The sequence below is a fragment of the Amblyomma mixtum genome, chromosome 2 (assembly GCF_055824585.1).
Source record: "Amblyomma mixtum isolate Tamu chromosome 2, ASM5582458v1, whole genome shotgun sequence".
In the NCBI taxonomy this organism is placed as follows: Eukaryota; Metazoa; Arthropoda; class Arachnida; order Ixodida; family Ixodidae; genus Amblyomma; species Amblyomma mixtum.
Window position 1 is genome coordinate 317,865,242 of NC_143013.1, and position 25,495 is coordinate 317,890,736.

At 50.5% G+C, this 25,495-nt stretch overlaps 1 protein-coding gene across 1 annotated transcript; it reads left to right on the plus strand.

Annotated features, from left to right (window-relative positions):
* The first annotated feature begins 3,656 nt into the window (after positions 1 to 3,656).
* On the plus strand, positions 3,657 to 25,280 carry LOC149365113 (solute carrier family 22 member 13-like). The gene is made up of 6 exons (XM_089568790.1): positions 3,657 to 3,905; positions 5,307 to 5,435; positions 11,369 to 11,503; positions 15,820 to 16,180; positions 23,092 to 23,503; positions 24,263 to 25,280. The coding sequence occupies exons 1-6, from the start codon at positions 3,657 to 3,659 to the stop codon at positions 25,278 to 25,280; spliced, it is 2,304 nt and encodes a 767-aa protein (XP_089424916.1).
* The last annotated feature ends 215 nt before the right edge of the window (positions 25,281 to 25,495 follow it).

The following is a 25,495-nucleotide window of genomic DNA, read 5'->3' on the forward strand; positions in this document are numbered from 1 at the left end:
AAGGGCCGATAACACAGGTACTAGGATGTGATTCGCCTTCAGCTCACGTGTGACCCTAACTTCTGTTAACCAAAGGACCACTCAACCCCACTCCCGGGCAAATAAATAATTAGTGCGAATTTTCTCCTCAAATGGCTCTGTGAGCGATATTAACGGCGACGGAGGTGAAACAAGCCGTCGATGAGCGAATGTCGCGAAAGCATGCACTTTGCTGGAGGGTTTGGTGTTGGATACACTGCTGTGTATTTTCTGCTTGATGCTATTCTCAAATATTGTGTAGGTTCATTAGAAATGTATACATATGCGTTTCTATGGGGGCTGCATGCACGCGGCTGAGTCTAAGCCCGCGCGTTTCTCAAGGAAGAAGAAAGCGAAGAAGACTGGACCACCGCGTGATCTGCAGTTGTTCCGGCTTGAGAGACTATCTTGACGTCGCTATCTCCTAGACTGACAGAAGAATGAGCGACAACGGTACCACCAGTCCCAGAAGCGACGGTGCAGATGTCCCATCGCCCAAGCGTCTCTCCAGCCGGTCTGCTCATCCCGTGGCAGCACCAGATGCGAGGTGAGCCCTACGCGGTAGGCTTTTGAGGAGAGGTAGACGAGGAAATCCCCCCCCCCCCCCCCCTCCGCCGTCAGTTCCTGCACTCCCGTCTTGTTCCTACCACTCCTCTCCTCGCACGTCATGGCGGTTGTCGGTTAGGAGAGACAGCCAGATGTGCCGGAGTTGTATATTCGGTGGTGCGAGCCAGTTCTCCCACGAGGCAATCGGCAGGGCTTGAGGAAGGTGGTACCAGGTGTTGAATACTACGATTCTGAAGCCGGGCTGCTGGCACATTGTGCGTGCATTTTTAGCGTGTTAGCACTAGAGAGTCCACTCAGCCGTTTAGTCTTTGTCTTTGAGGTTTCTCTGTGCGTCCAGTGGGTTGTGTTCAGCCTGTCCTAGGTGGCCCCCTTAGGAGACAAGTGGGTCACCTAGATCACGCGACCTTTTGATGTCATCACAATTTCTGGAATAGCAACCTGGGTCTTACAAGCTCCAGCGGTGGCAGCTTCTGCCATCGCAAGTCAGTGGCGCGTCGCTTAATCGCTGCACCACTGCGCCAGGAGTAGTAAGGGCACTTCCAGGGATCTACGAATATAAAAGAAAATGACCAATTCGGCATTCATGGGCCTGGACCCATTAACGCTATTGAGGATACTGAGGCGGTTTTCGAATCAGCTAACCTTCTAGGGTTTTGAAGTACTGTCATTGCTGATCACTTCTGTGAAATTATTTTTTCGATTTTGGCTAAAACAGTGGCGCAATCACCAATTAAAAATGCGATGTTTAAATTTCCCGCGCCCCGCGCGAGCGCAGGAGAGGGGAACAGCGGAGAGGGAAACCTCGTCTATGTCGACCAGCGTGACGTCATGTTGAGGAGCCGGGGATGCTTCGGCGCACCCGAGCGCGCTTTCAGCGCGCGTTGTTTCTCGTGCTGCATGCGTTGTTCCTCGTACTGCGTGCGTTGTGACGTACAAAGCGTGTCAGCTGACCTTGAGAATCAGATTCAACAGGCACTACTCTGCGTTCGTGTCCACGAACAACTACGGCCGCGACTGTGTCGTCTTCCACTGTTTTCCGCAAGATCACAAGCTCGCAGCGCAACCGCTCGCTTCTGTGACGAAGAATTCAAGCCGACTAAAACAAGCTTACTCTGCTCGAAACACTTTCGTAAGAGCGGCTACAGGCAGAGCTTGTCCTAGTGTGATCTCTGGAGATTTCTGTCGAAAAGCCGCGGCTGAACCATGACACAGTTCCATTGATTTCCTCGCGCATAAGAGGCGTGTCACCATTCCGAAGAAGCGCCTCTTTTAAAAGTAGAAACATGCTCACTTAGCCCCTGAAGAAACCTTATAGAGGCTTAAGCATGTGTCGCTCTCCTCAGCTTAGGTGCGGCCAGACCACCTGAGACGTGCTCAGCAAGGCTCGGTTAGTGATTTTATACTCGGTTCGACGTGTCCAAGCAAGTAAGCAAGCAAGCAGAGCAAAGCACAATAAAGCAAAGCAAGCAAGCATCGAAGCTCTTCATATGCGGCATCTCGTTTAATCCTAGCTAAGCAATTAAAATGAAAGCGTTCGACGCTGATTTCGGATGCAAATTTATGAGAGAAATGAATGCCAACCGAGTTTTTGCAAAAAAACGCCGCAACCTTATTCGGTTTCTTCAAGTTGTGGCAGCGGGCGAGTTGCAGCTAGCTTGGCTTTTAAACACACATATAGTTGGCAACTACTTCACTGAACCTAAACTGCAAATCTAGGAAGGGCGAACGTTTCCGAGGCAGCGATTAATATTTTCTGGCATCTGCTGAACGCGCCAGGAGTGAAGCGTATTTGTGCGCGTATTTGGCTTGGTTTCCAGCACACCATGATTGCGTCACTATCTTGTGGTCACATGCCTCGCAGTGCTTGGCCACTGCGCTTCGCTAATTTTGACACCAACTTTGTGCTCCTTCATCGTTTCCTTGAAGTACTTTCTTGCCCCAACCTGGAACGCCGGGTACTGAGAACAGGATTTTTTGTACACAGTGCTTTGGGCCTTTTCTTTAGGATGACGCTCTTTCGGGCGAGCCAGGAGGCGTCCGGTGGTGGTAATTGACTTGAGCATTGTTCGCACCCCTTCCTTTCCGAGAATACGAGCCGAGGTTGTGCTGGCACCTTTTACGCATGGTCTGCATCGCGTCTTTGACGCTGGCGTATGCTTGTGCTAGGCATAGAATTTTTTGCTTGTGTCTTTTTTGGTTTCAGGCGATACGTGGAATGAGCAAACTGTAGTATCCTTTTCTTCGGTGGTCAGTAAAAAAAAAATACTCGCCGTATTCGCTTTTACAACGACACAGAAAGCTGCGATCTGCCCTCAACGCAGCGCCGGCTCCGCATCGGCAGCTTCTCCAGTCCTCAAAGTGACGTCACGACCTCTATTGACCAATCACGGGCGGCGGCGCGCCGCGCGGCGTGCCCTGCGGCACAGGCCGCATATTTCGGCTAAAAAAGGCAATTCGCGCTTGTTTTTGCCTTATTTGGATGCGATATTCCAGTATACAGCATGAAAAACTATAGGATGCCGCTGCCAGCCCGATTTTCAGAAAAAGTGCTTCAGTCTCCCTTTAAGTGTCCCCTCCAGTGAAACTGAAATTGCGAAACTGAAGTTAAAACCGAAGTTCTAGAGCGCCTAATACGTACTCTCCTAACTACGCATATCGTCCGTATTTTTTTTTTTTTGTTTTGACGGGTAGCACCCACCATAGAAGCAGGAAGGGCGTCAGGTCAGCCCCTGTAAGAGTGTGCGTACCGCAGGGGTGGTGGTGGTGGTGGTGGTGGTGGGGGGGGGGGGGGGGGGGGGGGGGGGTTGATAAAGCTCGTGTCGTAATAAAGCGCCTTCTCGCGTAAAACCTTCGAAGGGGATGCAGGAGAGTGGTAATGCGTTTTCAGGGCTGTTAGTGGATAGCTGCCCAATCTACGTCGCTGCTCCCGATTTTCGCATGATTCAGGATTCAGGGGAAAGAGTGAAATTTGCATAGAGACAGGACATTAGCAAAGGTTCCGTTTCGCTCATCGCGGACTGCTTTGTGCGCGCAGGGGGAAGAAAAAGAAAAAATCCGTTCAGTCGCCGTCAATGTCGTCCGAAGCAAACCTGTCCGGAACACCTTCGCCGCTTCACGACAGCACGTCGGAAGCTTCGGCGGAGGGCGTGGCCAGCGGCACCTCGACGCCCGCTCGCCGGCGCACCAAGAGTGCTCCGTCAGCGCCGAGTAGACTCAGTCGACGTGGACTGAGCAGCACCACGCAGGGGACTGATGTCCGGGACAAGGCCTCGGAGAGCATCGGCATCGCCCAGGATGCCACAGATAAAACCACGGCGGCAGTGAGATCTCGGTGTTTTCCTATATGCCTTGCTTTTCCCTCGGCGAATCACATGCCGAAGGGGTGACAATGCTGATAATCTCGATAATTCCTTAGTTAAAAGAGACGGTTTTATTACTGCTGAGTTAGAATTACACCAGCGAAATGAGCAGGACTGTACTAGACGGATGAAATATTTATCACTTTTGAGGTCTTGCTTGTTTCACAGCACGTTGCGTTGCGAAATTTTCTACCTTTTTGTTGGATGCATACCAAGTGCTTTCTTCTCGAACCATTTATTGAACTGACCATTTTGTTATTTTTTTAGTTCTACGTTCAAAAACCTTAAGCTGGCCTTTCCGAATTACTGAACCGTGGGATGCGTCCTCTGTGTTTTCTATAACTGATGATGTTTCCATAGTTAGGTTCCGGAATATTGATTACCTGCAGCAATCTTGTCATAAAAGAGTAATAAATTACATTTAACTTTCTGTTTAGTCAGTTGTTAACGAGCATTTTAGCACCCGTCGCTTGGCAGACTGGCTTTGTCGTTCGTCTGCTGAGGCTAAAACAGCGGTATTGAAGCTTGGCCGCACCAGCCGTATCTCAGTGGAGAAAGATGCAGATTCGGTAGACCGTTTTGCGATGCCAATGCACTGTTGATTTAATGTGGCGGGTGGTGGGAAGAAATCTGAGTCGTTAGGCTTGCGTTTGCTGTCCTATTCCAACAACATGGCTCCTCGCATGCACCTGCTTCTCGTGTAGCTCACACGCTGTGCTGCTTCTTCGCACTACTCTGGTGACCATACCATACCATACCATACCATACCATACCATACCATACCATACCATACCATACCATACCATACCATACCATACCATACCATACCATACCATACCATACCATACCATACCATACCGTGCAGTACTGTGCCCAGCGTGCCATATCATACAGTGCCGTACCGCAGCCTGCAAAACCACTCCCTATTGCGCCATGCCATACAACACCGTACTACATCCTGCCATGAATTATAGCCTCCGTACAGCCTAAGCCGGAGCATGGACCACGTTGTCAGTCCAATCCTTCAAAAACCATTAATTACACTTGAACCATGTCCTGAGTTAACCGATGAATCTCCGAAAAATTTCTAGGATAGCTGGAATGACATTACTCGTTAAAAATCTAATGACAGGCGTTTCTTTGCAAAAACAGTTCCTGCAGCTCCGCCCTTTAGTCGACCAACATCGCACTTTTCTGTTTGAATTACTAGAGTGGTTGCCAGATCGACTAGGCTTATGACGCTTTCATTGGTTACTAAAGAATTTGAGTTGAAAATTTGCATATGAAATCGGCCTAACCTGACTGCCTAACCTGACTGAGGTTGGGCTTGTTTAAGCAGCCTGGGTCTGACTTTCACTGCAGCTTCGCAAGATCATCCACGCCGCAAGTAGCCCAACTTCAGAGGCGGCAGGATCGCAGAGTCCCGCGGAAGTGCCGGAAGACAAGTATACCATACCGTATACAAGTTCGTCGTTACTGACGCCGCCGAAGGTAAGTCCCTCGGTGACTTGCATTACTCCTTACCGTTTTAATTCTTGTTTTCGGTCGCAAAAGTTATGCCAACTCTCATTTCTCACACAAAAGTCCAGGCGCTCTCTTATGCTACCGTCACTGCGATTGTTCATCCAGTGGTTAACGTCATTCGCGTACAGTCGCCACGAAAAGTAAATGGAAGGCGACTTTGTGAAAAAAATTTAATATCTTTAAATCTAAGGCATAATGGTCCGTGTTTGTTGGTGCACAGTGCAATTCACACAATCACAATTAGTCTGCACATATGTATTCAAGGATGCATGAATTGAGCGGGCAATGATTAAATTTTTTCGTTAATATTTCCTTCCATTTACTTTTGACGGCACCTGTACATGCTAAATTCTATGCCTTCTATGTCCTTGAGAGCCGCGGGAAGGCCCTTCATCGCCGCGTTAAGAAGGAAGGGGGAGCACCGAGACCTGCGGCGTACCCTTACTTTCCAGTGGACCGAGGGGGATTCTAGGTCCTGAAATTTTAGTTTTAGCGGCCTGTTTGACAGGAAATCCTTGATGTAATTATGCCTCCTCTTGCCGACTCCTATGTCTTGAGGCCCCGCAAGGATCGCCGCATGCTTAACACTGTCGAAGGCTTTAACACTAAAGGCTTTTTAACATTCTCGAAGACTCGACAACTCTCCCACTCCCGCAATAAACTGGACTCTCGATGCGCCCATCACGGAGGCGGAGGTCAGGGCCGAAATTTTGAGTTTAAAGAAACGATCGGCCCCCGATCCTGACGGGCATACTGTTGTGTTCGTCGACCAAGCGACGCCAGGCCGCTCCGGCAACCCTTGCCTCCTCCGCGCATACTCGCCGCCCGCTTCCCAGAAACAAGCGCGGGCCGGCCGCTCCAACAAAAGCTAGCACCCACAAAAGCTAGCAGGCGTCTCCCCCGACGGCATCTGGTCCCCACGGCCCCGTCGACTGACGCATTCCCAATTCCCTTACCGTGACCGTCTGCATTCCTACAGCAGCGAAAGTGCATTCATGTACACTCGCCCCCTCTCTCTCTCCCTCTAAAGAAATAAACCCCAGTCTCTACCCAGCAACCGCCTTGAGAGGTTCCTCGCATGCGGGGCTCCCACGCCCCGCACTAACACGCGCCATTAACACATACGAACAAAATAGTAAGGAATCTGGACGACACGTCTATAACAGCGCTCACCAAATACCTGCAGGAGGCGTGGATTAGCGGCCGTCTGCCTCAGCAATGGAAAACTGCAAACTTGAGGCTAATACCTAAACCGGCTAAACCACCCAAACTGGAAAATTTCAGAACTATTTCCTTAACTTCGTGCATAGGAAAGCTTATGGAACGCGTGATTCAGGCCAGACTGACGTTCTTCATGGAGCAGAATGACCTATGGCCGCACGAGATGGTCGTGTTCCGGCCGGGCCTGTGCACGCAGGACGTGATGATTCACTTAAAACATGAATTATAAATTCGGGATCCAAAGACGCCAAGGTAATTCTAGGTTTGGATCTAACAAGCGATGACCAGAAAAAAAAATGGCATTGGCTTAGCTCGGCTATGCCAGGATATACGTAGCGAAAGCTGGGGCATAGCTTGGTTAGCCTTGGTTAATCTTGATTGCAACTCCAGGTTAGTCTGGTTGCGGCGCACGCGAGCTCTCCTTTTCAATCCTCCCACATGTTATCAGGCATGCGACACAACTGGCGAAGCGAGCGGGGGCGAGCGCAACGACGAGGCAAGCGGTGTGACGTCATACCAAACGGCGGCGGCGGCTCCGCGGCGAGGCGCCCGGTGTGACGTCATGCCAGATTGCGCGGTGAGCGCGCGGTGTCCGCTAGCTCCGGCGGTTGGTAGGCAACGGCTCAAGGAGGCGGCGACCACAGTGGACCGTTATGCTCGCCGCTGCGGCCTCCAATGCTCCACCCAAAAGTCTGAATTTGTGCACATACGCCCCTCACCAAAGTGCACAGCCAAAATTTCATTGTCTCTCGAGACAGGTCCAATCCCTGAAAATATCTAAGTCCGGGTACTGGGGCTCTTTATACATCAAGACAGACGGTCAGAAACAACATTGGCCAAACTCCGTCAAGTGAGGGACCAGGTGGGCCGCTTGGTCCGCCGGGTTTCTAACAAGCGCGGGGGGGTTACGATGTAAGGACGCCTTGCGGCTGGCGCATGCATTTGTAACCAGTCGAATTCTATATTCGACTCCATACCTCCACCTGCGGAAACAAGACCAGGATTCACTCGAAGTCATCCTCCGCAAAATTATTAAGCGGGCTCTAGGCCTCCCCGTGACCACCTCCAACAAGCGCCTCCTGGGGCTAGGCATGGTGAACACATTTCGGGAGCTCCGGGAAGCCCACTTGACTAACCAATACACACGTCTCTCGAAGACATCGTCGGGTCGCCGCCTCCTTGCCCGACTACACATCCAACATACCACTCTCATGGAAGAGCGCGTACGTATTCTATCCCAGTGGAGATGCGCCCTCCACGTGCGCCCTCTTCCCGCGAACATGAACCGTGAGGACCATAATGGCCGGCGCCTGGCGCGGGCGGAAGCCCTGGCCCGCCACTATGGATCGAAACCCGGCGTATTCTACGTGGATGCCTCAGGCCCCCACCATGGGGGATGGTACACAGCCGCAGTCATCCACCAATCCAAAACAGTGAACGGCCTTACTTTCCGAGCCCGTGACATAACACACGCGGAGGTCGCCATTGCGTTGGCTGCATCTGATTCCAATTCAAAAACAATTATTTCCGACTCGCGAGGGGCTTGTCGGAACGTCGAGCAGGGCTGGGTACGGTATCTAGCCTACCGCATTCTTCAAAACAGCGTCTACACCGGTGACCCCGCGCACCGGCGTATCGTTTGGGCTCCCGCTCACATGGGCCTTGAGGGAAATGAGGCAGCTGACGCCGCCGCCCGCGCGCTCTCTCACCGGACATTCCCCTCCGACCCTGACAATCAGGAACTCGAATTTATTCCAGCTTACACCTTCAAAGACATCGTTTTACTCTATCAATCTGGCCATGGTCTTTATCCCCGCCCGTGTAAAGGTCTGTCAAAGGCGGAGGAGCGGCTTCTGCTCCGCCTGTATACTAATACTTTGCTGTGCCCGGCAGCTCTGAAACACTTCGACCCTTCTTTCTCGGGCAGCTGTCCGCACTGTGCGGAGAAGTCTTCGGACATCTACCACATGGTGTGGGCCTGCCCCTCCAACCCTGCTATCCCCCCTCACCCCAACCCAACCCGGGAGTACTGGGAGGCGACCCTGCTTGGCTGCTCTGACCTGCAGGCCCAACGGGCCTTGGTCGGGCGAGCCTGGGCGGCAGCTGATGCCAATGGGGTCCCGAACTAGGGACCTCCACCTAGTAGTTGTAAGGGCTGGCCCCCTCTGGGTCAGCTCATGCATAACCTCCTGTATTATACCTGTACATAAATGTTTTCCACCACCACCACCAAGGTCGGTCTCTGTGCCTCCACGGAGCACCGCCACCGCGAAATCGCAAGTTCGTGGCCAATGTAGCTTTCGCTACAATAGAGTGAATCATTATGGAGCCTATGCCACACAGCAAGCCGAAAAATTGGTTTTTGAGGAAAGAAAATGACGCAGTAATTGTCTGATTTATGTCGGTAGAGGAATCGCGCCGTAAGGGAAGCGATAAAGGAGGGAGTGAAAGAAGAAAAAGGTGGTGTAGTGGAGGTCTCCGGGATAATTTTACAACCTGGGGATATTTCACGGGCACTGACATCCCACTGCACACGTGCGCCTTTTGCGTTTCGCTTCTATCGAAACGCGGTCGCCGTAGCGCCGCCATTTCACCTAAGATTTTACACAATTTTTAAAAATAGGCTTTTTGAGTTAGAAGGGAGCTTTTTTCCGGCATATCATTGTCAGCGGTGAAATACGTAAGGATACAGCTAAGACGAGCTAACTAGCAGTGTGGCCAAGTAGTATTGAATAGTTAACTTCTTAGCTATTACTGTTAGGCTCCTTAATTACTGAGCAGCGTGTAGCCCACCGTAAGTACTACCTATACCAGTTTTTAGAATTTAGCATTTCGAAAATGCGGTGACCCCCGCCGCTGTGGCCCAGCAAATTTTGGCTATTTCGGCGAGTTCCGTGCACTGGAGAGATTGCTTTGCCTGCAAGCTTGTCGAACGCGCATGCATTTTGGTGTGATGTAAGCGAAATTTGTCGGGCCACGGAGCCGAGGGTAACCGTGTATTCGAAATTCTAGAAACTGATATGGATTTTAGTTACGGTAGGCTACACGCCTCTCAGTAATTAAGGACCCTAGCTGTGGTTTGGTTTGGTTTATGGGGTTTAACGTCCCAAAGCGACTAAGGCTATGAGAGACGCCGTAGTGAAGGGCTCCGGAAATTTCGACCACCTGGGGTTCTTTAACGTGCACTGACATCGCACAGTACACGGGCCTCGAATTTCTCCTCCAAAGAAATTCAGCCGCCGCGGCCGGGATCGAACCCGCGTCTTTCGGGCCAGCAGCCGAGCGCCATAGCCACTCGAGACACCGCGGCGGCTGGACCCTAGCCGTAAGCACGTCTTAGCTGCATTCTGATGTAGCTGACCCCTGACAATGTTATGCCGAAAAGAGCGCTCTTCTAGGTCAGAAAGCCTATTTTTAATAATAATGTAAAGTCTTAGGTGAAACATCCTGTATATACTACCCACAGCCAACCATAATATGGCTGCAGTTTTCCCGACAACATTCGCGTCAAAACTGTGACGCAGCCGTTTGTCGTACAGCTTTCCGAGTGGTGTCATACGATTTCTCGTTGCGTATGTGTGCCAGTCAAGTTTGGGATTAGCTTGCGACAGGTATTCCAAGCGATGAAATATGCGCCTTCAATTATATGACTCCGCGGTGGCCCTGAGACCTTGTACGGTCCAAACTCACTTGCCCAATAAAGTTTTCCATCCATCCCCAGACACACTAACTTCTTTTAAGGCGTGGCTAAGGTGTCCACCGAGTGAGACAATTACTGCGCCATTCACTTTCCTAAAAAAAACGATTTTCGTACCAGACAGTGTGATGCAACCGTTCGTCATTCAGCGTTCCGGGTGGTGTCCTTGGCTGCTGAACTCGACTGCAGTCGGGCTGCATTTAAACGCGCGCGCGTGTGTGAATAGGAGTCAACGCACCCAGGGACAGTACTGCTAACTTTCGAATTCCTACACATAAGCAGTCTTAAGTGTCTCTGTGGAATTTTTTCGTCTGCTACCATGATGTTGAAAACTGTTCCAAAGGCGGAGTAATAAATATGTTTTCTTTAATTGCCGAATAGTGCATGAAACGTACGTTAAGGCATCCATGTAAAAAGGATATGAAACCCTGAAAAATTTTTCCAAAGTGGCCATTGTTGCGGGGGGGGGGGGGGGGGGGGCGCTACGCTGCGCACTCTTCCATGCTCAATATTGCCACGAACCTTTTACTGTTAGTTCACATCAAAGCCGCTGGCAGTGGGCTTTACCATTCGTTTTGTGTCTGGAATGATCTGAGCCACGCACAACTGCTTCCACTTGGTTTCAGATTGCTTTAGTTGTCTTGTTGCCTGATCTCGATGATTCCTGGCCAGCCTTAAGTTGAGCGGCAGGCGTTCTGTTCGCTGACCGCCGAGCATGCTTATTGCTAAGCCGCCGCCGAGTCATTCAGTTCTTTGTAGGCGCGCGTCAGCCCCGTACAGAGTTTGTTTTGGAAGTCTTTTCGCCGTCTTCCCGACTTCCAGACTGCCGTCACAACCATGTCGCAATATGCCAGAGTTCATTGCTTACCGCTAGAGTCTAGCTGAAGAGAGAAGCTGCCGTGTAACTATGCGGGGAGGAGATTATTACGCTGTCTTTTGGCATTGCGCTTGGTCCAGAAGCCTCCCACTATGTTGTTTGCAGCCTTCCAGGAACGCCTCCGGCACGGCTAGCCCTAGTCCACAGGCGAGTGGCACACAAAAAGAGTGGCCCGCGGAGGTGCAGGACGACAAGCTTATGACCCCGTACACGACGTCTTCGCTGCTATCCCGGCTAGGAGTGAGTTTCCTATTGAGTAAATTTATCCTTGAGTGATTTATCCTTAATCGAGCAAGATCACTTTTATAAAAGTGAACGCCATGATTAGCGTGTTCATTTCTGCTCAAGCTTGAGTCAAAGGCATATACACTTTTCAAGAATCTTGCTTTTCATACTTGGTGGGGCTTGTGAGCCGCCGGTGGGGCTTGTGAGAGACCTGTTTCTCTTAGCGTGCAGTGCGAGAAGGAATAGCTCCTGCATGGCTCGTTTTAGCACACATAGTTCTTCGGGAGGATGCATATTTTGCACGTAGTCCTGCGGTTGTCCGATTAGTTTTCTTAGTCATTTTTGTTTCTGCTGAGCCATTCTGCGTCTACCGTTTCTCCCTCTCACTTTAAAGGTTGCGTGGACACTTTGACAACTGAAGTGTTCAGAGGCGAAAGCCGAGGACACTATGCCGTGAAGACTTCCGGTGGATGTGACGTCACACCGTTCTCGTGACTATATCGATACCCAAATTGTACATCTTTCACGGATCTTAAGTGTTAATTACGCTTAATTACACATTTTCCCATCTAATTTGACACAAATCCGACGTTTTTCCGACTATTCTGTGGCAATTTTCACTATGACGTGACGACTTCCGGTGGATGTGACATCACACCGTTCCCGTCGCCATATCGCCCTCCGCGCTATTTCGACGCAATTTCGACATTTTTGCCTATAATTAAATAACTAATTAACCTACAGACATCGAACTTGGCTTGTAGGTTCATTTTTTCCTCCTCTATCCGAAGCAACAATTGGTCTTCTTTTATCTTTTTTTGTTCCCGAGTTAAACGCGTGTGAAGCTCTTTGTTAATGGACGACAGTATGTGCTTAATTATTAAAGGCTCCTTAAAAGTGAATAGGGGAGAGGATGACGTTCGGCAGATGTAAAGAGGTAAACCCCCTAAACGCCCCCAACAAGTGGAGGCTCCTAATGATATCGCGCATTAAAACAACTCCCGTCACTTACCACCGCCCAGCAGGTGGAGGCTTCTCAGAGACGCTGATGCCGCAGGACAGTTTTCGCCTTCATGACCCTTGTTGTGTTATCTTCTTGTACTTGTCTTTTTGTGCGCAGTACCCCCCCTTGTATTCATCATGACCCTCCCTCCGCATTGGTTAGAAGCGTAAGGGCCCATTCACAGTTGCGAGTCGCAAAGGGTATGCGACCAGGCAGTCGCTTGAGACGAGGCAGTAGCTCGACGACACCGTTGTTCACACTTGCAAGCGCGACCTGCGGGTCGCCTTCTCGTTCGATTCTTGTTTGGAGCGAAAACTCTCGGGAATGACGTTGTTCGCGCGCTTTCGAGAGTTCCGTCTGCTTTGGCCGCGCCTCCTGCACTCGCGCTCGGTCCTGTAAGCTCCTATTGGCAATGTACTACGACGACCTGAGCGAAGAGGAGGGTGTCGCGGCGGTTTTGATCTGCACGCGGTCGTACAAGCGTCATGATGACAGAGGCGCGCTTCCCAGCAGGGCCGGCCTACCAGCCTGCAGTATACAGGCCGCCGGCGTCAGGAAAATGCGCCAGTATTGCTTGATCGCGTTCATACCAAGCCCTTGGGTAGAGGAATGTAAAAAATTAATCATTTTTGAGGGTCGTTGGCTGAGTTGCTGGTAGAAGTGATAACTGCGACACAAGAAAATTTCTTCCCATAGCCGCTTTGCTGCTGCTGCTCGACTGTTGTCTGCGAGTCCCGCTGCAGAAGGCGTCTCGCGGAAATCGAGTATGCCTTCATATTATTATGAGACTAGGTTCACAATAAACCAGTGACGAAAGCAGCATCTTAATTACTAGCGCTGGCCAGGATCCGAAGCGCCCTCAGCTGTGGCATCGATATGAAACTGGCTAGGCTTAGTGACGACTAGGGCAGCCACGGAGCAGCGCAGTTCGTCGCCCGACTCGCCCGCGAGCGGTGTCGTTGCCGAAAGCTTGGCTCGCTCGCTGATTGGTTCAACGGTTTGCGACTCCGAGGCTGGAAAATCGAGCAGAGAGCGACTGGTCTGCGACTGTCGCTTTTCGACCGATGCAACCGTTTGCTATACTGTCGCTTTTCGACCAAAACGGTCGCGCGACCTGTACGACTCGCAAGTGTGAACGGGCCTTAAAGCGTTCTGCTCCATCGGAACACAGCATGCGCCCGTGTGCTGTGCGATGTCAGTGCACGTTAAAGATCTCCAGGTGGTCGGAATGATTCCAGAGCCCTCCACTACCCCACCTCTCTTTCTTTCACTCCCGCCTTCCTCCCTTCCCTTACGACGCGGTTCAGGTGTCCACCGAGATGTGCGACAATTACAGTGCGCCATTTCCATTCCTCAAAAACCAATTTTCAATTTTTATGCCAGCCACAGTATAAGCACTGCTCTCAGCTGCTACTCCAGAAGCGGAAAATAGGCTTGAGCCCCATCAAAGCACTCTATAATATTTCCTGCTAAGCCCAATTATTTTACTGGACGCGACAGTAAATTGTCTGGCCTATTTGACTCGCGAAATAGGAGATGAAGACACCTTTATTTTCCTTTTTGGTCTCTTCTAGCATACAAAAGCTCCTTTCGGTGAAAGTGGTCTCTTAGTCGTTAGATTTGCGTAGTTTATCGAGACAGGCCAACTTCAATTTCTCCTCAGTGTTCCTTTGACAGCTGGCGCTGAGAAAACACCCCAGAAAGTGCATGTGCAGATGTGTAGAGTCTACAGTGCACGTACTTTGTCCACTCTCACGAACCAAATTTATTTTCACACCTGTATCAAGAAGCGCTAAGCATTCTGCATTAATCTTGGCTTACATATCAGCGATCATGCGCAGAGAAGAAAATATTTCTTAAAAAAACAACAACACAAGAACCTTCGCTTCTCATGTTTAGTTTTTTTTCTTGCTCAAATTTGCCTTTTGGCATAAATTAATGAGTAAAGGTTCCGAGGTTTTGTTGAGTTTATGCCAGTAATGCTTTTTTCTTCATGTTGCCTTAACCTCGACTTTAAATGCCAGTTTCGAGCAAACCCTCTCTGCGACGGCACGATATGAGAAAGCCACAAGTGCGACGCTGTTTTCATGTAGCGTGCTCAGCCAACAGTCCTGCTTCTTAATCCGCCTCGTGTGCGGGAGGTTCGATCCCCACTGGCGCCTTGTACCCACCGCATTTTGGTTTGGTTTGGTTTATGGGGTTTAACGTCCCAAAGCGACTAAAGCTATGAGACGCCGTAGTGGAGGGCTCCGGAAATTTCGACCACCTGGGGTTCTTTAACGTGCACTGACATCGCACAGTACACGGGCCTCTAGAATTTCTCCTCCGAAGAAATTCTAGCCGCCGCGGCCGGGATCGAACCCGCGTCTTTTGGGTCAGCAGCCGAGCACCATAACCGCTGAGCCACCGCGGCGGCCCACCGCATTTTCAATCAATACATTTTCCCCTAGGTGTTGTGCGCGACCTCGTTGCGATGAAACGCTTGAAGAATGGTTCTTTGGCAACGTCTTGTGCACCCTGTGTCAAGGCGCTGATTGGCCAAAGCTCTCCCTTCACTTATGAATAAATTAGTCATCATCCTCATCGGACCGGGGCCGCAACTGTACTATCCTCTTCGCAGTACCTTATTATCTACCTGTTGCCACTTACCATCCTTGCATATGGCACCACATCTGCAAATTACTTTGTGAATGGTGGATGGTTGAGCGGGAAAAAGATGAACGGGAAATGACGAAATACTGCCCCTGTAGATTTCTGGAACCGCAAGTAGCCAAAAGTAGTTGGTATGACGAAGAAGTTCTATTTTTGCTAGTGGTGATGACAACCAGGCAATAATGGAGATAAGCAGAGTTGAACAGAATTCTAAAAATAAATACTGGATGAACTCTTGCCTTCAGGTGAAAAAAACTGGACAGCAGCGATGACAGCAAATGCTCTCGGTGGTCGGCGATATAGGTTGCTGTCGCTGTCCGCCGTGCTCAATTTATCATTGACGACGGACGTTACAGATAACCTGCCTGAAACACCGACAAGAATCTTAAACGCTGTAGAAACTGTTCCACGTGGTCGCATTCTTTCTAGAGCAATGTGACCGCGTCTTGCATTGCAAGCAATGCGATCGACAAAGAACTTAGCAAATTCAAGAATTTCGAAGCATATGCATCATCGTCAAGTTGCAACAACTGACCTAGGCGTTTTATTTCTTGCCCCTCTGGGCCCTATTTTCTTCGCGTAATTTCGTTCCGTCCGCAAGCTCTCGCTTCTCAACAGGACTTGATCCACAACCAGCCCAACAATGCAATCTTGCACCGTCTCTTGCATGGCGCAGTCTCCTGCGCTCGGCGCCCGGCTCTCGCCGCAGCGAAAGTCCCGCGGCGCCAGCTCGGTGACGTTCGGCGACGTGCAGCCGCTTCGCGCCGCCACCCCCGATGCCTCGACGAGCGAGATACTCGGCCAGGGCACCCACCAGCTGCGCATCCTGGCCTGCGCACAGCTCTCCCTGGGCGCGCTTGCCTTCCACTACGAGTCGATGCGTATGCTGGCGCCACCTGCGGAACACTGGTGCAAGCAGCCGCCCGAGTTCGCCAGCCAGAGCGCTCAGGCGTGGAAGAACGCCTCCATACCCCTCGCCGACGCCGGCCGGTTCAACAGGTGCTCGGTCTACAGGTTTCCCTACGCTCGAGATGCTAGTGAGTACTGTTCCTTGGCAAAAAACTTGGCAAGATGCCTACGCTCCTGCTCAGGAAACCAAGCAATGGAATGTTAATCAGCAAAAACTCCCCTCCCACTTATTATCAACAAGAGGGCAGTAGCTATTTGGAAGCGTCCTAGTGCGCTAGCAATTATAGCAGACATTCCCACATTTAGCCAATGCGTGTTTTTCTGTTCCTCTGAGGGCTGTTTTGTGGCAGGTGAGCAGCGTGCCCACACTGCTAGGCGGCAGCTCAACTAATCGTGAGAGGCTGCGTCTCGAAGAGCAACTTTGATCGCAGCCCAACCCAAGCAGCCCAAGTCGCGCCGATGGCAGCACCTGCCATAGAAGAGCAGTGACGCATCGCTTGACCCCTTCACCACTGCGCCAGGTGGGATAGGAAGACTCGCAGGGATCTATGAATGTAGAGAATGACCAATTCCGCACATATGGACGTTAACCCATTATCGCTGTCCTAACAACTGCCATCCGTGAAGACTGGATGAGAACTCCGGAACCGAAAGGGAAACAGAACTGCTGGCGCACCTAATTCGCATTTTGCAGAACTACGCAAATCGACCATCATTTTTTCTTTAAATGAACTATGCTGAGCGAATGCTCTAGTTTACAATTTCTAGACCGTGCATTTGTAAAAGACACGAACCGCCCATGGCGTTGAATGACCTCACCGACAATATTAGGCGTTGTCGGGAATGGACAAACCCGCATTAAGGGTGAAAAAATTTAAGAGCGATCAATTTTTGACTCGCAAATCTATTCCCAATATGGTTCTGTCCAAATTATGTGTCCGTTGTCTTTCACTCCCGAATCGATTACAATTATGATTTAATTCCTTACCTGGTTCTACTCGCTCTCTTCCTTTAGAGCTGTTTTTAGCGGCTAATGAATAGTTTTACCGTTTTTCTTGCATTTCAGTCATATTGTTTCGGATATTTGCCATCAAGGAGCATGTGCTCCATGTTTCTGTACATTGTTTTGTTCACACCCACCACTGCAATAGCCCAATAGGGCTGCAGTGTGTATAAATAAATTCTAATTCCAAAGACGCAACTAAGCAAAATGTGTCCCATTGCTGGTCGCGTCCATTCCTCATACTACTACCGGCGCACCGGTTAAGAGATGCGGCATTGCGCTGGCAGGCCGCTCTTTCCAACACAGCTACCTGCGGGGCGTGTGAGGCCCAGGTTGCTCTTCCCGAGCAATGCAAGAAGGAATAGCTCCCTCAAGCCTTGCATAGTTCTTTGGGCGGCTGTATGTTTTGTAAGTAGGCCTGCTGTTGTCAATGTCTTTTGTAGCGAGAGCTACACTACGCTACCCAGTCGAGCATTTCGCCATGATCCTGGGAGGCTGGTAGTGCGCATGCGCGAAACCAGAGAGGAGCAGCAGGTGCGTGGTGCATGACTTCAGAGTTCGCCGCCGCTGCGCGAGGTGCCGGCCGGCCCGACTACGCCCGCCGGCGCCGCGCGTGAATGCGCATGCGCGGCAACCGGAGAATGGCAGCAGGTGCGCGGCGCATGACGTCAGAGCTCGGTCGCCGCCGCAGCCCCGTGTGGTGCCATGTGGATAAACTGCGTGAACTGTAGCTCTCGCTGGGCATAGCTGAGCAAAGCCACCGGCAATTATTCGTTTTTGCTGAGTCATTCTCCGCCCGGCGTCTCCCTGCTCTTCCGTACAAGTGGAGAGGGGCAGGGGTAGAGCGGGACCGTTGTCTGGTCGAGGTGGTAAGAGAGCAAATCGCGCTAAACCACACCCAGCAGGCGGAGGTTCCACAGAGACTCCGACGCCGGCCAATTTTCGCCTTCATCGAACCTAGCGGAGGCGAGAAAGTGCACCTGCCTTACAGACGGCCGCCAGGCATGCCAAATCCCGTAGGCCACAATTTCACTTTCAGGTGTCCGCAGCGGCTTCTTTCTTTTCTTTTTTTTTGCATGTCGAACATCATCTCGCGGAGGCGCAAAGCTTAGGGCGGCACGAAAGGGCACTGCCTATAAGAGGAGCGCTATGGGCACTCCCGTTGCCGCAATTTGTGTGTGAACTTTGTCATCACGGCGCAATATTTGGCGGGGTTAAGAAAACACCAATCAAAATTTTGCTGCTTAGGCACCATCTGCTTACCTGATATATCAGACGGTGACAGTTCGCGCCTAATGGTCGTAGTTCTCTAGAATGTGGCTAGTCGTCACGAAAGAAAGTGTGCGCAGGGACACAGCTACGACCAAACATGCCTGCGTAATTCGTTCACATTTCATGCTGACAGAGCTACGCAACCAGCACTTGAAGAAAAGAAACAAACCGAAGATGTTGGCAGCTTTATTCTCAGTGGGCAGTTATGAACGAAAACGGCGATACAAAATGGAGATAAATCGGCGCACGGCGAATTCAGCAAAATATTTTAGCGCAAGCGAATAAAGCGTACCAAAACTCACTGGTCAGGCATACAAGCAACATTATAAACAAAATTATAAAAAAATGCTGCCCGACTGAAATCACTAATCTCCTTGTACCTAGGAGAGAAGAAAGAAGGGCTGGTTGGTTGATATGCATACTGAAAAAAATTGCGCAGAAACACGAGGACTAAGCCGAGACACTCAAGGACGAGCGCTACTCACAACTGAAGTTTGATTCCAAAAACATGCACATATAAATAGGAAAAATAAACAAGGCCAGAGCAAGCTGTCATCAAGAACCTCACGTGTCACCCCCTGCATACCCGTTGCTCAGTCCCCAGAGGCGCGGAACAAGGATCTCGCTTCTTTTGACGAGCTGCAACAGCTATAGCGTCGCGGTAGAAGTGTGCCCCGTCTCGCTTGACCCACCGTGTCTCCACAGGTTTCTTTGGTGAACGTTGCACCATGGCACACGGCCGTAAAACAAAGCGATTCGGCAGAAAGCAACGCACGAAGCGAGACCCAGAACCAGACGCCGCGCGTGTTCTCTCCGCGCCCCGAGCGTTGCGGGGTCACTGCTCTTGCTGCCGGTCACTCCTCGACGCTTGTCATCGCTCCGTCGAACACCCCGCCCCGACTGCTGCGCTCCGCGGACGACACACTTCCTAGTATTAGGGCCCACTAGGGCAGAGCTACGAAGAACTAGTCATTCCACGGAGAACTTTTTATGCGCGTTACCCAGAAATACCGTAAGAAACTGTCTCTGTCTAGACGAGCTTATAGGGCGTCGACGACACGTACCCATTTTTTGTCTCAGGCCTAGCAGCATCACAGCTTAACGGATATTCTGCTCATAAAGTTTCTTAATGTAGCTAGAGGGAAAGCATACCCACCCGGAGCATTATCGAGAAAGATGGGAAGCTAGAGCCAAGGCTTTGCACAAGAAAGTAAGGGAAGAGAAATTTCTGGGCGTCTGGTTTCAGGGAAAATCATTCTGGAATAAGCACATTTCTTATCTATGTAGTTAACTCTCTAGGAATATAGGTATCATATACAGAATAGCACATCTGATTCCACTGTGGATAAAAAATCAGCGGTCCAACACCCTTGTTTTCTCGAAACTTTGTTACGGGACATTGGTATGGGACAAAACAAGCAAATACATTTAAAGTAAGCTCTTAATCTTGCAAAAACGCTTCCTGCACATGTTCTCAAATTATCAAGGCTCTTATGCAAATTTGAGAGCAGGTCGGCTTTTTCAGCAGTATTCTATGTTACGCGCCGACCAGGTTTGCTACATGAAATTTCTTCAAGTCATACACGAAGAAAAAATGTACGTACAGCAGGGTTATAGAAATGATAGTGGACACAAGTTAAGACACGCCAAACGACTTGCACTTAAGAACAAAATATGGAAAACAGTTGTCTGCATTCCATTCAGTAGATATGCTTAATAAATTCTCTGAAACTGTTAACTTTAACTATGTCTTCTAAGCAGGCGTTCAAAAAACCTTTCAAAGAAATATTGTTGTAGAAATATTTGCTACAATGATTGTAGCCATACGTTTTATATCTCGGTGTAATTTAGGTAATGCAACGGCTCTAGCTAGACAATACCTTCCACCTTCTTGTGAAGTTTGTTTTCTTAGTGCTAGCTCTGCTTTGTTCCATTCTGCTTTACCTCGGTGCATTTTTTGTACAATAGGTTGTTTAGTTTTGAAGGTGTTCATTCTGTTATTTTCTGTGTTTGCTGTCGATTCAGTACACGAGGTGGCTGGACCTCCGTCCGGCTCTCAAAGGCCACTAGTCCCAGCCCCTCCTCGTGTCTCAATGGTAAAGAAAAATAAAATCCTGAAAATCCTAAAATCCTGAACTATCCTCCTCATGCTCCGGCAGTTTACGTAGACGCGGCCAAATATTCAAACAGACCAGCTTTCCCATAAGCCGTCGTGGACGGATTCCAAAACCCGATAGTCAGTGCGTCCATTCCAAATTTGCGAGATTCCCCGGAAGCGGGAGATGCAGCAATTGCCTTAGCAATCGCAGGCTCCTCCGCTGAGTATATTTCTCCTATTCCAAAACAGCAATTAGTAATTATGCCAGTCGCAAAACCCACTCCCTGGCTGCAACAATCCTAGCATCATCCCCCCCCCCCCCCCCCCTTCCCCCGAATCGCCTCATCAGCCCCCTCAGGGCCCCTGCACACATCGAACACCCAGGCAACGCGCCGCTCACACCCACGCCCGAGCACTCTTCAATCGTAGTGAGAGCGACCTGCCTTCGTATTGCAGTGCCAGGGATCGCCCGACCTCACCCTGTTAATTCCCGCCTAAGGCACAATCCACCGCATAAATCTTTTCCCAAAAGTGACCAGGCTTTGTGGTGCAGACTTCAAACGGCCGCAGTTCCGGCCCCTTTCCTTCTCTTCATTATAACCCGCGGTGAAACCTCTCCTCACTGCCACTTGTGTCCTAGCACCAGAGCCGACTTTAATCACGTCTTTCTGGACTTCCCGAACAAACCCAAGCCCACGGGGCAAGGGTCGGGACATCAGGAGTGATGGGAGGTTGCTCTGCGCAGCTCGCTGCCAGCGATACAGTTTCTGGCAGTGGGCTGGGCCCGAGGGGTCACCGAAGCTCAACAATGCCCGGCCATCTTTCCTGAAATAAGCTGTCCTAAAACAAGAAATGGGCGTAGTAAATTAAAATATCAGTAAAAGTGAATTTTGGCAGTTCAGACCGGGCAAGTATTGTTTTTGCCCCACACAGCATTTTCACGACGAAACTGAGGATAACTTTTCTCTTGTGAAAGGCATCTACGTGTCACCTTTCGACTGTATGCGCCCGTGAGTGTAAGCGTAACGGGTTAGCGGCAAAGAAATGCTCTTTGCGCTCCTTGGTGCAAATAACCTGGTGCTCGACAAGCGTTACCGACGCTAAACTCAGCAAGCTTGGAGGAAGGCAGCACCTAGTGGCGGTGTCCGAGAGATCTCAGCTCAGGAGTTAGTTTCACCCATAATATGCTTTGGGACTTACATATAGAATCGTTTTTGGGAAAGTTATCGTGTCTGGTTGGTATGACGGTACGGCTGCGAACTATATTACCGCATAGAGTAAAGGTTTTCGTGTATAACACCCTCTTTTTTCTACGGTATATTATTGTTTGTTTGTCTGGGGTACCACATCACGTACCACTCTAGATAAAATACACATACTGCAGAAAAAATTTGTTCGAGTTCAACTTACTTTACAATGCCCACACATCAGAGTTATTTCCTAAAACAAATAAATACCCGTAGTTAACCTTTATCATTACAAGTTGACTCAAGCTTTCAAGTAGGAGGTAAAAGAGAATTTAAAATTTCTTCACGAACTACCTAATCTTGCAAGGAACACCCATTCTTACGTCACAAGATGCATAGAACAGTGGAAGGTGGTCACACCACGAGCCATTTATTCCACACAGAAACTATCACACAATATGCCAACACTTTTAAATTCGTTTCGTAAATCAGGTCTTGATTTCTATACTCTTCATGTACGAGCCTTACGTGAATTTTTTGCCAGAATGGAAGCTTGGGCGAGTTGGTGACGGTTCAAGTGGCAGGTGAATTTTTTGTTAGTCGTTCTTTCCTAATTAATTGAAGGGCCTTTTTCATTTTCATTCACGTGTCTTTTTTAACAATACTGCAGATTGGGCGAGTTGGTTAACATACATCTTGAAAAAATTTAGCGCGACACACAAGGACAGAAAGAGTAGACGACACGAGCGCTGTCGTCTACTCTTTCTGTCCTTGTGTGTCGCGCTAAATTTTTTCAAGATGTGTCTTTTTTCCCTTACGTTGTGCACATATTTGTTTTGAAGTCAATTGTTATTCATGCCTATTTTCCTTTGTGTCGTTGCTTGCCTTGTAAAGGAGGCTCCGGGCTTCAGTCAAGTCGCTCTCTTTCTGAAGCGACTTTTACCCGCAGACTCCTCCATCATGCATGGAAATAAACAATTATTATTATTATTATTATTATTATTATTATTATTATTATTATTATTATTATTATTATTATTATTATTATTATTATTATTATTATTATTATCATCATCATCTCTCGGGACATTGGTAACGCAAGGGATTGCAGCAACGAAGTGGGCTCGGTGGCGGCCACTCTTGCGGCGCGCAGAAAGCCAGGTACTTCTTTCTTGCGTTGATAGGGCGCTAAAACGCAGTTTCTCCTGGTTTCGCTGTACGCGCGTGTTCCGTATTATTCTGGCCGCACCTGTACCTCACAGAGCCGTGGTGTGAACTACGTGGTCAAAGTGACTACACAGTAGAGAGCGCCCACGCCAATTCTCGCTGCAGCCAAGCCAGCCTGGGTGATCGGCCCAACGTCCAAGCTTCCGTGCATTGAATGCTCTCTTCCTCTGCCGCGTTCGCCGCCATTGCATAAGGGGCTAGGATTGTTGAAAAAGTGTCCCTGCGCGCTTCTCACACCTCCCGTCAATGCAGCGGCGACCTCGGCCAGTGCGCCGTCCTCGGTCGGGTGCCCTGGTGAGGCATGTTCCATGGAGCAGCTGCCGTGCCAGGCATGGGACTACGACCTGCCCGACGGCGTGCTTACTGCCCTCAACGAGTGGGACCTGGTGTGCTCCAGCGCGTGGCTGGTGCTGGCCGCGCGTGTGTGCACATACCTGGGAGGCGCAGTGTGCGCCCCGTTCTTGGGCAAGATGGCGGACAGCGTGGGCCGCAGGCCGATCCTTTTGACGTGCGCCGTGGCAGCGGTGGTCGCGGCCACCGTGACCGTGTTTGCGCGCTCGTTCCTGCAGCTCATTCTGTCGCGCATGGCGGTCGCCGCGTCGCTCAGCGGCTTCTCGCTCGTTGCCACCGTGCTCCTCTTCGAGGTCACTGGCGAGGATAAAAGGTCGGCTGTCTCGCAGCGAAAGCTGTTTAGGGCACCTGCCCCCGCGGCTTTGGCGTAACGCGGAGAAGCGTGAGGAGAAAAGGGGAGGAAGGAAAAGCGGGTTTTCCGCGCCGTTCGAATTCATCAGCATGCAGTGGCCTCACGCGTCACGTCACTGCGAAGCGTCTGTATAAGTGGTCCGAAAATCCAAGGCAGCGCATAGTTACCTGGCGCATGCTCTACCCGGGACGAAAAATAATAATGAATAAACAATATTGTACTTGCTACCGCAAAGTGCTCTCTCTGAATCTCGCGTAAAATAGTGGTAGCCATCCAGGAAGCTTCATGTTGTCGCTTGTATTTTTTAGCACCGAGTTCAAGTTAACTATGCCTGTCAGCTTCGTTGTCACCAAAACAAAGGAGGATCTGTTTGTGCTAAGCAATCAGGGCAAATAAAAAGGCAGTTTAAGTAGCGCCAGAATCTGAGAATTCGCACACAGGAATTCACAAGATCCGCTCACCAGACTTAACTTCTAGGATGTACTATCGAAGGAACCAAGAGGAATGCTTATTCATGTGTTTTACTTTTCTTTTCGCAAAATTACGTTGGAGTAGAGAATTTTAATAAGAGTAGGCAATCCCCAGTCGGCGCTGTGCATGAAGCCCCAATCCGGCTTTACGAATGCCATAAATATATATTGGTTTTCCAGAGATAAAATGTATAAAGCGATGAGCGCCGTATCAGTGTACGCACCGCCAACGGGCCACACTGGCGTGCAGGGCCCACTACATCTGCGCTAGCATGCTGGCGGCCGTCGTCTGCGGCTGCGCCCCTTGCCTGCTCAGGGCCGTCGTACTGGACAAGCGCACAGTAGCGTTCGCCTTCCTCATTCCGGTGTCGCTGCTGCTGCTCAGCTTCCACGCCATTCGGGAGTCCTCACGGTGGTTGCTCACCACGTGGGATGCCGTCGGCGACAAACTGTCATCCGGCCAACGCATGGTGCGGGGCTTCGACGCAGAGCTGGAACGCATCGTGCGTCGGCTGGGCGCCTCTAGGATGCAGGCCGCAGTCGCCACCGCCGTGGGACGCCGAGCCACCGTGGCTTCCGTGGCCAGCGGCTCCCCGGCCGCAGTAGTTCCGGGCTTCCTCATGAGGACTCTGGCGCTCTCGGTGCTGTTGCTGAGCCTGTTCACCATCCTGTTCGTGGCCTCCCAGTGCGCGGATGAGGGCATCTCTCCGGCACCACCGCCACCTTTCTGGCCGACGGCCATCCTGGTGATCCCGCGCGCCTTTAGCCTGGTCCTGTCAGCTCGCCTGCTGCACGGCTACGAAAGGAAGCGAACCCTTCTTTTGGGGCTTCCTATCAGCTGCGCTGTCGTTTCTGCCCTCTCGCTGGTCGAGTTGTCCTCCCAGCGTTACGTGGTGGTCGTGCTGAGCGAGATGCTCTTTTCCTCCGTGCTCGTCAACCTGGCGTTCGCCGGCATATACAGCCTCGAGCTGTTCACGACGGATGTGCGTGCAGCGGGGTTTTCCACCATCTACTTCGCCAGCCTCGTGGGCGTAGCTGCCATGTGCCTTCTGGACGAGTACGATCCTAAGGCGAGCAAGATGTGCGCACTGTCTTTCGTCGTGGGCGCCCTGCTCCTTGTGAACAAGCTGCCCGAGACCAAAGGCGCCCGCCTGCAGGAGACTCCTTTCGACCTGACGGATGTGAAGCGCTACAGCCTGTCGAGCACCTCCAGAGGATGTCCAGAGGCCGTCGAGCAAATTGACCCATCCATTTCTCCCACCGAGTGAATGGCATTTTTTTTTTGCACTTTTCAAGATTATCATTGACCTTGTGAAATCCAATTCATTATTTGACCGCGCGCATAAACACTATATTTGCATTTACATTTCTTATACGCATTTTCATTTCCTGGAAATAGCAGTGCGGTGATGACATATCATTCGCCAGTGCTGCATTTTCCTTAATAATTACTGGCGAAGGTTTCTTCTATGCGTACAGACAC

Bases quoted from the DNA above. Each gene is read 5' to 3' on its own strand.
- LOC149365113 (XM_089568790.1), top strand. From the start codon at position 3,657: ATGTCGTCCGAAGCAAACCTGTCCGGAACACCTTCGCCGCTTCACGAC. The intron at 11,504-15,819 runs GTGAGTTTCCTA...TGCATGGCGCAG, and splicing joins CGCTGCTATCCCGGCTAGGA to TCTCCTGCGCTCGGCGCCCG. The intron at 16,181-23,091 runs GTGAGTACTGTT...CCGTCAATGCAG, and splicing joins TCCCTACGCTCGAGATGCTA to CGGCGACCTCGGCCAGTGCG.